Here is a 14,592-nt window from a genome sequence, read left to right on the forward strand (position 1 = left end):
AGTGTGTCTCCCTTCTCCCACTCCCAGAGGCCCCAGTGACCATTGTGCGGGGGCCGCAGGACCTAGAGGTGACCGAGGGAGACACAGCTACATTGGAGTGCGAGCTTTCCCAGGCCTTGGCTGATGTCACCTGGGAGAAGGTCAGAGCCCAGCCCACCTTGGCATCATAAGGACAGTAATAATAATGCCCCAAATGGAAACAACTAACATTCACTGAACGGGTGTGCCTGGCACTGTGCTCAGATTTACTTTTACTTTACACTTAACCCTCTAATCCTTACAACAGCCCTTTTGCTATCTCAGTGTTATTTCTAAGAAGCCTGAGGCTCAGTGGGGTGAAGTATTGCCCAGGGGCAGACAAAAGGGGTAGAGCCCTAACGTCCCCAAGGGGGATGCTTTCCCAATGAGGCTCCTGGCTTCCGGAAGACTTGGGACAACCGGATCCCAACTTGAGAGCCAGAAAGGCATAAACGCGCCTGGAAACCGCTTGACATCAACAGAGGGCGCCGCCGCCACCCAGTCGAGTTCACCCTGACCTGCAACTCTCGCCCCTAGGACGGGCGCCCGCTCACCCCCAGCCCTCGGCTCAGGCTCCAGGCCCTCGGCACGCGTCGCCTCCTCCAGCTGCGGCGCTGCGGCCCCTTGGACGCCGGGACCTACAGCTGTGCAGTGGGGACGGCTCGCGCCGGGCCTGTCCGCCTGGTCGTGCGCGGTGGGTACCGGGCGCTGCTCGGGCAGGGTACTGCTGTGGGCGCCGGGGCTGCGGACCCGACTAGCTGGGGACTGACTCCTGCGCCTCCAGAGAGAGGGGCGGAGTGTGGGCGTGGTCGGAGTCCGCCCCGCCCCGCCTCACGCCTCCCGCTCCGCCCCAGAGCGCAACTTGTCTGTACTCTCCGAACTCCGGTCCGTTCGCGCCCGCGAAGGTGACGGCGCCACGTTCGAGTGCATCGTGTCGGAGGCCGAGACCGCGGGGATCTGGGAGCTCGGAGGCCGTCCGCTGAGACCCGGAGGCCACGTCCGCATCCGACAGGAAGGTCTGACCGACTTTCTTCGCACTCTGGTCTCTTGCTGCCCCGCCCTTGGCTCAGACAGACCCCGCCCTACTAGGATAAGCCCCGCCTCCGGCTCGAGTGGGCCCCGCCCCATAGCCCAAAGAGCAGTCTACCGGTCTTTCCCGGGTCCCCAGCTCTGAGCCCTCGGTCCTGGACCGCTCTTCTTTCCCTTCAGCATCCCAATTCTGCCCAGCCCAGCGCACATTTGCCGCGTCCAAACCGACCCGGGAACCTACTCCGGCCCACCCTCATCCCCGAACCTTCCCCAGTGGCCGCTCCTGCCTCGCTTAGCGCCTCCCTCTCCTCCCCAGGGAAGAAACATATTCTGGTGCTGAGCGAGCTGCGCCCGGAGGACGCCGGTGAGGTCCGCTTCCAGGCGGGACCCGCCCAGTCCGTGGCTCAGCTGGAGGTGGAGGGTAAGCAACTGGGGAGGGATGGTTGGGAGTGGGCATCATCTACCCCCGGGACTGGCAGGCTGGCGGCGGGTCCTGGGAACGCTGCCTCCCCACTTCCCTTCCTCGAGGGACTCTTCTTCTGGGGAGGGTCACAGAGGGCAGTGCGTTTCCTGGGGAGGAGGAGACTTTGGGTTAGGGGTACAGAGGAAGGGACTGGTGCCATAGAGGTCTGAGACTAGGAGTGGAGGCTGCAGGGGGAGGGAAGATGCGTCTCTCCTCCTGGGGGCCCTGCGTGTCCCTATTAACTTAAGCCCTCGTCCTCACCCCCAGCACTGCCTCTCCAGATGTGCCGCCGCCCCCCTCGAGAGAAGACGGTTCTGGTCGGCCGCAGGGCGGTGCTGGAGGTGACTGTGTCCCGCTCGGGGGGCCACGTGTGCTGGTTGCGGGAGGGGGTGGAGCTGTGCCCGGGAGACAAGTATGAGCTGCGCAGCCATGGCCCCACCCACAGCCTGGTCATCCATGACGTGCAACCTGAGGACCAGGGCACCTACAGCTGCCAGGCCGGCCAGGACAGCGCCCACACACGGTTGCTGGTAGAGGGTGAGTGAAGCTGACTGGGCAGAGGTCAGAGGGGCAGGCTGGCTGGCCAGGAAGGAGGGGTTGCCTGGGAGCTGGGGGCTGAGACACACTTACCAGAGGGTTTTCCAGGACTTTGGATGGCCAGTTGGTTCTGGGGTGTATTGGAGGTGGAGAGTGGGGGAGGGGCTGAGGAGAGGAGGGAGCCCTGTGTTCTCCACAGGAACCATTTGCTTCAGGTCAGCTGGTCCCACCTTTCTATGCCCTTTCCTGTCCAGGTTTCTCGCTCCCTCCTGCCTCTGGACCACATTGCTCTCTTGAATGCCCCATTTGTACCCTAGTTCCTCTCCTTCCCACCTAGTGGCCCCTTGGTCTGTGCCCCCACCAGCCTCTCATCCCCCTCCTGCTCTCTGCCCGGCTGGCTTCGGCCCATCCCAGAGAGTTCCACATCAGTCTGGGCAGAGGGCTCCTGAGTTAGTCCCATTTCCTTCCTCTTCCATAGACATGTTCCATCCTCCTGCGTTTCCTCCAGATTCGGGCCTTGCCCCACCCCTAACTGGGGGCTGACCCCTGCTTTCCTGCCCCCACAGACATCCCTGACAGTGGCCCAGAAAGGGTGGAGCAGAGGGGGAGGACCCAGCTCTTCCTGGCGTGGGTGCCCAGGCTCTACCAGGGGAGAGGATGGTGGTGCCCACTCTCTCCCCAGCCCCACGCCAAGTCATTCCTCTGCAGGTAGCTAGGAGGACCGAACCAGGCCAGGCAGGTGCCCTCGGACGGCTTGGAAGGCGTGTGCCCGTACCCTGGGCAGGGGTGGGGGGCAGGGGAACCAGAGGTGTTGGGAGACAATAAAGTGGTACAGTCCTTTTTCCTGGCTCTCTGTGTGATGTAGGAGGGCAGAAGTTGCTGGGGGCCCCTGTGTAGTAAGTGACACAGGACACCAGGCTGCAGCGCTTCCGGTTTGGCCCCTGAAAGTGCCAGCCACTGAAGAGCACCACTACTCCTGGCAGAAATCACACAGTTTGGCACATTTATAAAATATGTAAAACAGGGTGGGGTGAGGGGAGACAGAAGCATGAGGTGTCCAGGGTGGCGTGACAGACACCAGACATGCACCGTGCATTGAAGCCCCCTCCCCCCAGCCCCTCTCCCTAACCCAGCCCAAAGTAGCACCCCCCCCGCCCCCTCCCCTGCCACTGCCCCCGGGCTGGTGGCTTTGCAGAGGACAGGGGACCAGGGTGAGGGGTGCTTCCGGTTTGCCCCACGGGCAAGGACAAGAAGCCTTATATGAGTCTGGTTGAGAGGTGGAGCGATGGGGGAGGAAGGCAGACCTCCTCCACTTCGACATGCAGGAGAGTGGCCTGTGGGACCCCAGCAGTGGGAGAGGAGGCAGGGCCAACCTTAGACAAGCCCTACCAATCAGAAATCTAAGGCAAGGGTCCCAGTGTCCCCTCCAAGCCCACCCTCCATACGCACACACACACACACAGGCGACACACTCACAACCCTGAGCACACCCCAATGGGGCTGACACCCCGCATCCCTCAGGAGCACCTCTGGAGCTTGGGAGGAGGCTTTCCCCTTAGGCCAGGGCTAGCCTGAGACAGGTTCTCCCTTCTGGTAGCCAGGTCAGCCCTCTTCAGGGTGGGGAGAGGGACAGCCAAAGGCCACAAGGCCAGGCGGGCTGGGTGGCAGTCCAGCAGGCCTCCCCAGGCCGGCAGAGCTGGTGACCGTAGAGTCTAGGTGGGCAGGAGCAGCAGGACTGCTATACCCGCACGGGGGGCCCTGAGCAGGCTGTCAGCGGCCCCCGAGACCCATACTCATAGTCCGCATCTGTGGGCGAGGCCATGAAGGAGCTCAGGGAGCTCCCTGTCTGCCGGTCCCGGAAGCTCTGGATGTAACTCTGTGGGAGAGGAAAGACAGGTGTGAGAGAGGCCCTGCAGACCCTGCCCGGAGCACCACCTCAGGCTGACCTCCTGTTCCTGCACCCCACAGCCTGAGACTCACCCCAGGCTGCCTCAGGCCCAGGACCTCGCTACACCCGGAGTCCAGCCCTGAGACCCTACCCCCTACCATACCTCATTAATATTCATACTCAGGCCACCTTTCCCCCAGTCCTAGAGCTGCACCCATCAGGCTCGTTGGGCAGGGGTTATAATAGGTAGACAGATGCTAGGTCTCCTAGATAGTGAGCCCCTGGGAGGGCCCAGTCCCGCTGAGACAGATTCTGCAGCACTCCTTTCTCCCCCATTTGGGCTGGAGAGGCTCGGGGTGCTCACCGGGGAGAGGACATCTCCATTGAAGCGTTTGATGGGCACCGGCCTGCGCCGATAAGCCGGGTCAGGGGGCCCAGGCCTTGGAGGAGCCCGGGGACCTCTGGGGGGTGCCCGAGGGGGTCTCTTCTTCCTCCGCTTCTCCTTGCGCTCCTCCTGCTGCCGAATCCGCATTAGCTGCACGCGTCGCCGTTGCCGGCTGATGACCACTGTGAGGGGACGGGCAGAGAAGCGTCTCACAGGCCCACGTGCCTTGTCTCCCCCAAGCCTCCCTGATCCACCCTACCCGAGGGCTCCAGGCTTCCAGATTCCCTTCTTCTGTGACCTCCCACTCCCCCTTCCTTTCCTGGTCTCCCACCTCCCAGATGGGACTTCTCATAGTTGTTTTATTCTTCCGAGGGTCATATGGAAGATTCCTAGACTTCTAAGTACTCCCTCTCCAGCTGTTATCCCTTTCCCCACCCTGAGCCCCAGGTGACTCACCTAAACCAGCTGTCATCCTCTCTCAACCGGACAACTACTGCCTCCTTCTCACTGGTCTGCCCTCTACATTTGCCCTCCCCGATGTTTTCTACACTCGCGGCAAGGGAGCATCCTAAACCCAAATGAGATTATATCCCCCCGGCTTTAAACCTACAATAGCATCACACTGCCTTCCTGGTAAAATCCAGAGTCCTCATCCTGGCCCGTAGGACCTGCACAAACAGCATGCCTCCACCCACCGCACCCCAGCCCACTCCCTCAGCAAGCCAAGCTCTTCCCTACTGGGGATCTGCCCTTGCTGTTCCCTCTCCTCTAGCCCCTTGCATGTGGCCTCTTATCCTTCAGCACTCTCCTTAAATGTCACCTCTTCCCAGTGGCCTTCCCTTTCCAGCCTATCTGTAATAGCCTCTCTAAGTCACTTGTCCACACTGCCCTGCATATCTCTTTCATACAACTCCAGAGCTGGAATTATCTAGTGTTTGCATGCTATTGTCTGTCTCCCTCCACCTGAATGTAATCCCACGAGGGCAGGGACCTTTTTTGTTGGATCCCCTGTGCCTGAAATGGGCTCGCCACAGACCCCAGACCCTGAGCCAGTCACCTCTCCAACACTATTGAGGCCTTTGGTGTGCACAGCGTCTTCCCCCACACCCCATTCTCTCCGTCCCCCCACCCATCCCTGGCCACTCATTTCTCTCTCACCCACCCTGGCCTGGGCCCTCTCACCTTCCGTGTGGGAGTCCCCCTCGGCCGTCACCCGCCACTGCACCAGAACGCCCATCAGGCTGAGCAGGGGCCAAAGTGCCAGCAGGGCCCAGCTCCGCCAGCAGAGGGGGGGTACCGGGGCGGCACGCAGTCGCTCCACCGCATAGCGCCCCAGCAGCAGCAGCTCAGCAAAGTAGTCGGCGGCAGTGGCAATGAGCGCAGCACCAGTCACGGCGGTGGCCAGGGTGGTGAGTGGCCGGGGCCAGCGCAGCGTGAGCAGGGCACAGAGTAGGCCGCCCCCCAGCAGCAGCCCTAGTGGGCCCCACACGGAGCCCGGCTGGTAGTAGGGCGCGGAGCCCAGCAGGGCGGCAGCAGCGAGCAGCAGACCGAGCAGCAGCCCAACCAGGAAAAGGCCCACGCTGCGCACCAGCATGGCCACCAGCCCGCAGAGCAGCCCAATGCCCAGTGCGATGCCCGCACTTGCCCCGGCACTCAGCTGCGTCTCCAGCACCCGCTCTCGGTAGCACAGCAGGAAGATGACCACCGAGCCAAACAGCAACCCAGTGAGGAAGAGCACTGCCTTGAAGCAGCGGTAACCTGGAGGGGAACAAGGGCTTGTGAGGGGCCAAAATGAGGTCACCGGGCTCCAGGCAGGAGATTGGAGCGTTCATGGACATGGAATCACAGGGGAACTGGAGCAGGACACTAAGATCAGAGACTTGGGGGTCACTGGGGTCTTGAGGGCATCAGTGATGGGACCACTGAGGTCAAGGCAGGTCAGAGAGATAGGTCACTGGGAGTCACTGGGAAAACAGAGAGATAGAGTTATTGATATGAGCGTTGGGTCTTTGAGGGTCAGAGGAGTCAGATAAATCATTGGAGTCAAGAGTGAATCAGTGATAGGGTCATTAGGATCTTTGAAATCATAGGGGTCAGAGAGATAGGTCATTGGAGTCACAAGGGATCAGCAATTAGACTCATCTTGGCCTTGGGAGGGATTGTTCAGAGAGATGAGGGATTTAGAAGTCAGAACGAACTTGAGAGATGAGGGTCACACAGGTTCAGAAAGATGAGGTCTGTGAGGGGTCACAGGGCTTCAGAGATACGACATTATTAGAACACGACAAAGAGAATGGAGAAGCAGGGTTATTGGGGAAGGGTTCCAGTAGATGAGGTCATTGCAAGTAGGGGAATTGACAGACATGGAATCGTTGAGGGTATTAAAGGGTTTCTGAGAGGGGGTAATATTGAGGCCAGAGAAATGGGAGATCATGGTGGGGGAGTGGCAGACAATGGCATCACAGGGATCAAAGTGTTAGGAGCAATAGAGGGAGACAGAGAGATGGGACGTAATGAGATAACGAGGTGGTTGGGGATCACTAGGGTCATAGGGTGTCAAAGAGGATTATAGAGGGAAACAGTGGTCATAGAGTTTCAGCAAAATGCAAGTTATACCCATTAAGAGTACCTGGAAGGGTGAGGGACTTGTAGATACTGAACAGTTGGGAAGATGGAAGTCAGAGGTGGAGGTCAAGGGGTCAGGGAGCACCAAAGAGAAAGTTTATAAAGAGGAGATTGAGTTTTAGGAATGATGGGAGGCACCAGAGTCCAGGAGGTTCTGGGGTTAGAAAGAGGACTAGGGCATTCACAAGGGCTCAGAGTCCAAGAGCCTGGGAATGAGGGCATCCGAGGAGGGTAGGATGGCAGGGAAGCCCAGGAGAGGGAATGTGAGGCTGCACTGAGCAACTGTAAGGGGAGTGGATATGGGTAGTGGAGGGCGTGAGGTGACAGGCTCCTTGGAGACCCAGAATGTGTCCTGAACCCTTAGAAGGGCACTTCGTCTTGCTCATTCTGCAGTTGTTCAGCCTAGAGTTTGGGGGTGGAATGGGAGGGACCATCTGGCTCCCATCCGTGCCTACTACACAGCCATTGTAGGGGGAGGTATAAAGGCTGCAGAGCACCAGTCTCACCGCACCTCTGCCCAGCCTGGAATCCAGACCTCCGTGCCTCCTTTGTACTTCTTCCAGTTGCCTATAATGCTCCCCCTGGAGGCCCCCAGCCCATGGAGCTTGCTCCCCTCTCTGAAATCCTGTAACTCTTGCTGTAGTCATTGGGCATTTCCTCCACTAGCCCATCTGGCACCTTTGTGCAAATTAGAAAAAGTCGTGTCTTCCTCTAGGCAAAGTGGCCTGTGCCAAGGCCCAGAGTTTGGCAATGGAGCATTGCCCGGATATCAGCCCCCAGTTACCTATTCAGCTGAACTCCCTGTGCAGTGCCCATCCGATACAACTGTTCACAGCAGCCCTGATTACTAGAGCCTACCTTGTAGGCCAGCTCCATGTATGTGACTACCGTCTAGCTCACCCTAACGTGTATTACAGGGGCAAATGTTCCAGAAGTCTCTCCCCTATCGGACAATATGTCCCGTGGTAAAGGACTATGTTCAATCACCCTGCTAAATGTTTTCAGTACCTACCTAGCACAGTGACCCAAACACATCTTCACCACAATAGCTGCTATTTATTGAGCATCCACTCTTTTCACAACAACTCTATGTGAGACAAATATCATTGTCCCCACTGTTCAGATGAGAAAACTGAGCCTCAGACAGTCATGTGCTAAGGTATAACAATTAGTAAGGTGCAGAGCCAGTTTCAAATTCAAGCATGCCTAATTAAAACACCTGTGTTTTTTAGGATCTAGAGTCTAGATGATCCATGAACATGTGTGGGATGAAAGAAAGAGAAAAGAAAGATAGCTATTCATGGTGGTGGTGGTGGTGGTGGTGGTGGTGGTGGTGTTCTGGAGAAGATTTGGGGGGACTAGAGAAATAATTTGGGGAAACAGTAGGGAGCCCAGATGAGGGATGAGATAGGGGTCTCACCGAAGAAGCAGTAGACGACTCCAAACAGACAGCACATGATGCAGACGAGGGCCGGCAGTGCCTGGTACCTGCGCTCCATGGGCTGCTCACAGGGTGCACCCCAGAAGGCATCATCTGGCTTGGGGGGCAGCAGCTGGAACCGCAGTGTCGCCACAGTGCCTGGCATAGTGCTGGGAATGGAAGGGAGTCACCCTCCCAGGTCAGCCTGACAGAGAGGAAGTTGGGGTCAAGGAGTCGTCCTGGGTCTCCACCAGGATGGGGGCAAGAATGGGAATGGGAGAGCCAGGCAAGGACACCAGTGGACAAAGGAGTGGTGCCCAGATCATGCAGCTCTGGAAGCATTTCTGAAGTGGAGCAAAAGACAAAGGGAAACAAAGTGCCTGGCTAAAGGAGGCCGGGATGAAGAAGTTAAAAGGGACACTGGGTGGAGGGAAGAGGAGGGCAGTGTGCTGCCGGTAAGAAGGAGGCAGCCAGGAGACTCCTCTGTGGGCGGCTAAATATGGGATTGTCCAAGATCTACCTGGGCTGGAGGCGACCTGAGCTTCTGAGCGAAAGAGGCCGTGCAGGGGCCGGAGGGTCCGAAGTGGCGGAGCGCCAGAGGCCCCAGCTGACCGGGGTCCGGGAAAAGTCCGCCGTGCGGGGAAGGGGGCTGCTGGGCCGGAGGGACTGGTCTCTGTGCGGCGGTGTCGCTGCTCCGCCTCCAACACCGGCTGGCACTCCAGTCCCGCGGAGTCTGGGGACTCAGGCTACGCCTGGGGAAGGGAAAGGAGCAGGAGCAGGGGCTCGGGCTGCCCCAGAGCCGCGGCCCCATGCCCTGAGCCCGCCCGCGGCCTTTGGTGCTGATGGACAGCTCCGGCCTCTGCTCCTGACGTCACTCAGGGCGCACCATCCAGGCAGGGGCGGGCTGCTTCTGACGTCACCCGGGACGCACCAACCACGCCGGGGAGGCAGGGGACTCCGCCCCCGGCGTTTCCCTCACCCGCACTGAGGAGGGGGCACTTCCGGGGGTCCTTCCCCTTTAACCTCCCCCTTCTGCTCCGTCTCCGGTAGCTGGAGCCCGAGACCCCACCCCCGGGGCGGGGACCTCGCAGTGACACGTCGGACAGCGGCTGCCGCGGCCGAGGCTCCCGCGCTAGCGCTGGCACCCTGCGCCGCACCGAGGAGGATCCGAGCGCGGCGCAGGGGATTCGACTAGGGCCAAGTCGGTGGGGAGGGAGCGGGCCCGCCCGCTTGGCCCGGGCCCTCCGGATCCGCCCCCTCCCCGGTCCCGCCCCCTCGGAGCTTCCTCTGGCTGCTGTGGGGCTGCTTCGCTGCCGGAGGCCCGCGGTCCCGGCGCCATGCGGGCATCGCTGCTGCTGTCGGTGCTGCGGCCCGCAGGGCCCGTGGCCGTGGGCATCTCCCTGGGCTTCACTCTGAGCCTGCTCAGCGTCACTTGGGTGGAGGAGCCGTGCGGCCCAGGGCCGCCCCAACCCGGAGATTCTGAGCTGCCACCGCGCGGTAACACCAACGCGGCGCGCCGGCCCAACTCAGTGCAGCCCGGAGCCGAGCGCGAGAGGCCCGGGGCCGGCGCAGGCGCCGCGGAGAACTGGGAGCCGCGTGTCTTGCCCTACCATCCTGCACAGCCTGGCCAGGCCGCCAAAAAGGCCGTCAGGTAGGGATCAGCCCCGCCAGCCCCACCCCCTGGGCACCGGCCGGGACGGGCGCGCCGGGAGGCCGCCGGAGGCTGGGTCAGGCTCCGGAAGGAAGGGGCCGGCCGGCCAGGAAGTCTTTGGCCCGGATAACTTCCGATGGCCCTGCTTCCCCGGGAGCTGTGGAACCCATAGGAAACCCATACTGGGCCCCGTCCAGGCCTGGGCTGAACTTGCCCTCCTCTGTCGTAAACTGGCTCGACCCCACGCCATGGTCCCTCATAGATCCTATTAGCTCCCTGAGAAATGACTAGTGTATAGGGTGGGTGCATAAAGAGAGGAAAAGAGAAAACTAGGATTTACCTGTTTCTCTTGTCCCTGGGTGGGACACCTCAGGATGAGATTTGTAGGGGAGGGGTGAGGTACCCATCGCATTAATGCCTCTGCCCATGAGTCGAAATAATTTTCTTCTAAGTAACACTGAGTTCAAATTTCAGTTTTGCAACTTACCTTCTGCATTATGGAAGATAAGTTACTGGAACCCCTGAGCTAGTTTGCCCTTGTCCCAAACACACTCAATACATTCCTATGCCAAATATTCCTTTACATCATTTGTGTGATGTATTTGTGGTATAATGGCGTATTTATATAGAAATCAGTATATGTGCGGTGTGTGGAATACCGCTGTGCTGAGCACTTGGCCAAGTGCTTTGATTAGATACAATCAACCCCTTTTTACAGAGCGGGCTACTGAGTGAAGCTCAGGTAGGGTAAATTACTTGCTCAAGGACACAACTGCTAAGTGGTGAAACAGAATCAGACCCACAATGTATCTCTTATCTGCGTGGATATTGCCATCTCCCCAAAGCACTGTGTAGGTAAGGCCAATATTTCAGGTAAATCCTCATGACCCCTGGGAGAGGGTTGTTATTCTTATCCTATGCATAGGGGAAGAAACAGGCCCAGAAAGGATGTGACCTGCCAGGGCCTATGTGTGCTCTCCCCTGCCTGCCCTATTGTCTTTTTGATAACCTTGTGCCCTCTTCTCCCCCAGGACCCGATACATCAGCACAGAGCTGGGCATCAGGCAGAAGCTGCTTGTGGCTGTGCTGACCTCACAAGCCACGTTGCCCACACTGGGTGTGGCTGTGAACCGCACACTGGGGCACCGATTAGAGCGTGTGGTGTTCCTGACCGGCTCTCGGGGCCGCCGGGTACCACCGGGCATGGCAGTGGTGACACTGGGCGAGGAGCGGCCCATCGGGCACCTGCACCTGGCGCTGCGCCACCTACTGGAGCAACACGGTGATGACTTTGACTGGTTCTTCATAGTGCCTGATGCCACCTACACTGAGGCACATGGACTGGCTCGCCTAGCCGGCCGTCTCAGCCTGGCAGCCGCCGCCCACCTCTATCTGGGCCGGCCGCAGGACTTCATCGGGGGAGAGCCCGCCCCAGGCCGCTACTGCCACGGCGGCTTTGGGGTGCTGCTGTCTCGCACACTGCTGCAGCAGCTGCGCCCCCACCTGGAAAGCTGCCGCAACGACATCGTCAGTGCGCGCCCGGATGAGTGGCTGGGGCGCTGCATCCTCGATGCCACCGGGGTGGGCTGTACCGGCGACCACGAGGTGGGCAGATAAGCCGCCCCACCGGCACCCCCTGTCTGAGCTTGTGCCCTTGGCCCTCAGAGGCGAGGGGATAGTTGGAAATAATAGCCCTGGGTTTTCCATGACAGTGCTGTCACTCTCTCTCCCTGTAACCTGGGGTAAATCACTGCATCTCCTGAACTTTGGTACCCTCCTTCGGACCAATGAAAATAACTATTGCTCAGGGTTGTTACCAGGATTAGAGAAAATAAGGGAGCCTTGCACGTAGTGGGTGTTCAGTGTTGGCTATTTTTTTATTTGAGCCCCTGGACAGCTCTGAGATAGGATACATATGCCCATTTCACTGATGAGCTAATAGAGGCTTGCGCAAAGTCCCACAGGCTCACAACTGGTCAAGGTAGACTTAAACCCAGTAATTCCGACTCCCAAGTCCACAACAGGTCATAGGATGGGAAGATGAGGCACATACTGGGGGGAGGCTGTCCCATTACTCCTCCCATTATGGACCCCTTCCCTTCCTCTCTTCAGGGAGCCCACTATAGCTACCTGGAGCTGAGCCCTGGGGAGCATGTGCAGGAAGGAGACCCCCGTTTCCGCAGCGCCCTGACAGCCCACCCTGTGCGTGACCCCGTACATATGTACCAGCTGCACAAAGCTTTTGCCCGAGCTGAACTGGAACGCACATACCAGGAGATCCAGGAGCTGCAGGTATGGTCTGGGCCTGGGGAATAGAGGGGACAGGTCCTGAGACATCTTAAGAGATCCCAGGGAAATAAAAACTAGCACTAGAGGGGCGCCTGAGTGGCTCAGTCAGTTGGGTGTCTGCCTTCGGCTTGGGTCATGATCCCGGGGTCCTGGGATCGAGCCCCACATCAGGCTCCTTGCTCAGTGGGGAGTCTGCTTCTCCCTGTCACTCTGCCTCTGCCTTCCGCTCCCTCTGATTATGCTTGTGCTTATGCTCTCTCTCTGTTAAATAAATAAATAAAATCTTTTAAAAAACAAAACAGAAAACTAGCACTAGAGTCCAAGTACAAACCAGCTTCCCCATCCCTGTTTGTTTCTGCCTTTTGTAAGAAGGTCCTCTAGAAACTTCCCTTTAACTCTTAGGCTGGCCCCAGTCTGGGGAAAGGATAGGTGGGGGTCTGGGGATAGCTGAGGTTGGCAGGGGACTGGGGAGCCATCCCAAGTAGCACCTGCTGACTGCTTAGTCCTGCAGCTGTGTGCTGGCCCTCATGGTCTTTGCCTCGCTCATGGTCTCTTTCTCCAACCTAGTGGGAGATCCAGAACACCAGCCATCTGGCCGCCGATGGGGAGCGGGCAGCCGCCTGGCCCGTGGGGATTCCAGCACCATCCCGCCCGGCCTCCCGCTTTGAGGTGCTGCGCTGGGACTATTTCACAGAGCAGCATGCTTTCTCCTGTGCTGATGGTTCACCCCGGTGCCCGCTGCGAGGGGCCGACCGGGCTGATGTGGCTGACGTTCTGGGGGCAGCGCTGGAAGAGCTCAATCGTCGCTACCATCCAGCACTGCAGCTCCAGAAGCAGCAGCTAGTTAACGGCTACCGACGCTTTGATCCTGCCCGGGGCATGGAGTACACACTGGACTTGCAGCTGGAGGTGCTGACCCCCCAGGGCGGCCGCCGGCCCCTCACCCGCCGGGTGCAGCTGCTGCGGCCCCTGAGCCGCGTGGAGATCTTGCCTGTGCCCTATGTCACGGAGGCCTCGCGTCTCACCGTGTTACTGCCCCTGGCTGCGGCCGAGCGTGACCTGGCCCCTGGCTTCCTGGAGGCCTTTGCCACAGCCGCGCTGGAGCCCGGCGATGCAGCAGCTGCCTTGACCCTGCTGCTCCTGTACGAGCCCCGACAGGCCCAGAGGGCGGCCCACGCGGATGTCTTTGCACCTGTCAAGGCCCACGTGGCCGAACTAGAGCGGCGTTTCCCCGGCGCCCGGGTGCCCTGGCTCAGTGTGCAGACGGCCGCGCCCTCACCGCTGCGCCTCATGGATCTGCTCTCCAAGAAGCACCCGCTGGACACGCTGTTCCTGCTGGCCGGGCCGGACACGGTACTCACGCCCGACTTCCTGAACCGCTGCCGCATGCACGCCATCTCCGGCTGGCAGGCCTTCTTTCCCATGCACTTCCAGGCCTTCCACCCAGCCGTGGCCCCCCCCCAGGGCCCCGGGCCCCCGGAGCTGGGCCGAGACACGGGCCGCTTTGATCGCCAGGCGGCCAGCGAGGCCTGCTTCTACAACTCCGACTACGTGGCGGCCCGCGGGCGTCTGGCGGCGGCCTCGGAGCAGGAGGAGGAGCTGCTGGAGAGCATGGATGTGTACGAGCTGTTCCTGCGCTTCTCCGGCCTCCACGTGCTGCGGGCCGTGGAGCCCGCGCTGCTGCAGCGCTACCGGGCCCAGACGTGCAGCGCGCGGCTCAGCGAGGACCTGTACCACCGCTGCCGCCAGAGCGAGCTCGAGGGCCTGGGCTCCCGCACCCAGCTGGCCATGCTGCTCTTCGAGCAGGAGCAGGGCAACAGCACCTGAGCCCGCCCCGCCCCCCAGAACCCTGGCATGGCAGCACCCCCGCCTTTCCTCCCCAACAACCCAGAGCCACCTGCCAGCCTCGCTGGATAGGGCTGGCCGCAGCCTCAGACCCCAGGGCAGCCCGCGGGCCCCCCCCCCCAGCTTTGTGGGTCCTCGGGCTCAGGACAGACCCCGGGGGAGGTACCTCTGGAGCCACCCCTTCCTGCCCTACACCTGGTCTCCCTGCCCCCCTTGACGCTGCTGATTCAGGCTGTGGCCTCTTGAGTATTTATGCAGTGCTGTCTGCCTGACGCCAGCCCCATCTCCTAGGGCCTCCTGGGGGCTGGGCTGTAGATGAGTGTTTGGGGAAGAGGGGAGCTGAGAGAAGAAGGTGGGGTATCTCCCAGCTTCTCCCTTCTGGACCTGGATGAAGCTCCCTGCCTTTAATAAACTGGCTGAGTGTGGACTCGTGACTCTTGAG

General features: G+C 60.1%; 3 protein-coding genes across 3 annotated transcripts in view; 2 read left to right on the top strand and 1 right to left on the bottom strand.

Annotated features, from left to right (window-relative positions):
• LOC121104050 (obscurin-like protein 1) overlaps positions 1 to 2,863 on the top strand; it is a 3,045-nt gene extending 182 nt beyond the window's left edge. The window contains exons 2-7 of the mRNA XM_040636484.1: positions 28 to 140; positions 556 to 739; positions 873 to 1,034; positions 1,364 to 1,468; positions 1,778 to 2,047; positions 2,756 to 2,863. Of these exons, the coding sequence (XP_040492418.1) occupies positions 28 to 140; positions 556 to 739; positions 873 to 1,034; positions 1,364 to 1,468; positions 1,778 to 2,047; positions 2,756 to 2,763 (842 nt within the window). The 3' untranslated portion in view covers positions 2,764 to 2,863. The remainder of the gene's footprint in view (positions 1 to 27; positions 141 to 555; positions 740 to 872; positions 1,035 to 1,363; positions 1,469 to 1,777; positions 2,048 to 2,755) is intronic.
• A 376-nt stretch (positions 2,864 to 3,239) lies between these two features.
• TMEM198 (transmembrane protein 198) lies at positions 3,240 to 9,203 on the bottom strand. The gene is made up of 5 exons (XM_008690422.2): positions 8,886 to 9,203; positions 8,366 to 8,570; positions 5,503 to 6,078; positions 4,300 to 4,502; positions 3,240 to 3,923 (listed from the first exon to the last, which is right to left on the bottom strand). The coding sequence occupies exons 2-5, from the start codon at positions 8,529 to 8,531 to the stop codon at positions 3,786 to 3,788; spliced, it is 1,083 nt and encodes a 360-aa protein (XP_008688644.2). The 5' UTR covers positions 8,532 to 8,570; positions 8,886 to 9,203; the 3' UTR covers positions 3,240 to 3,785.
• A 257-nt stretch (positions 9,204 to 9,460) lies between these two features.
• CHPF (chondroitin polymerizing factor) lies at positions 9,461 to 14,577 on the top strand. The gene is made up of 4 exons (XM_040640047.1): positions 9,461 to 10,016; positions 11,048 to 11,621; positions 12,129 to 12,308; positions 12,873 to 14,577. Exons 1-4 carry the CDS (start codon positions 9,703 to 9,705, stop codon positions 14,130 to 14,132), a joined length of 2,328 nt encoding a protein of 775 aa, XP_040495981.1. The 5' UTR covers positions 9,461 to 9,702; the 3' UTR covers positions 14,133 to 14,577.
• The last annotated feature ends 15 nt before the right edge of the window (positions 14,578 to 14,592 follow it).

The sequence above is a fragment of the Ursus maritimus genome, unplaced genomic scaffold (assembly GCF_017311325.1).
Source record: "Ursus maritimus isolate PB19 unplaced genomic scaffold, ASM1731132v1 scaffold_1, whole genome shotgun sequence".
Classification (NCBI taxonomy): domain Eukaryota; kingdom Metazoa; phylum Chordata; class Mammalia; order Carnivora; family Ursidae; genus Ursus; species Ursus maritimus.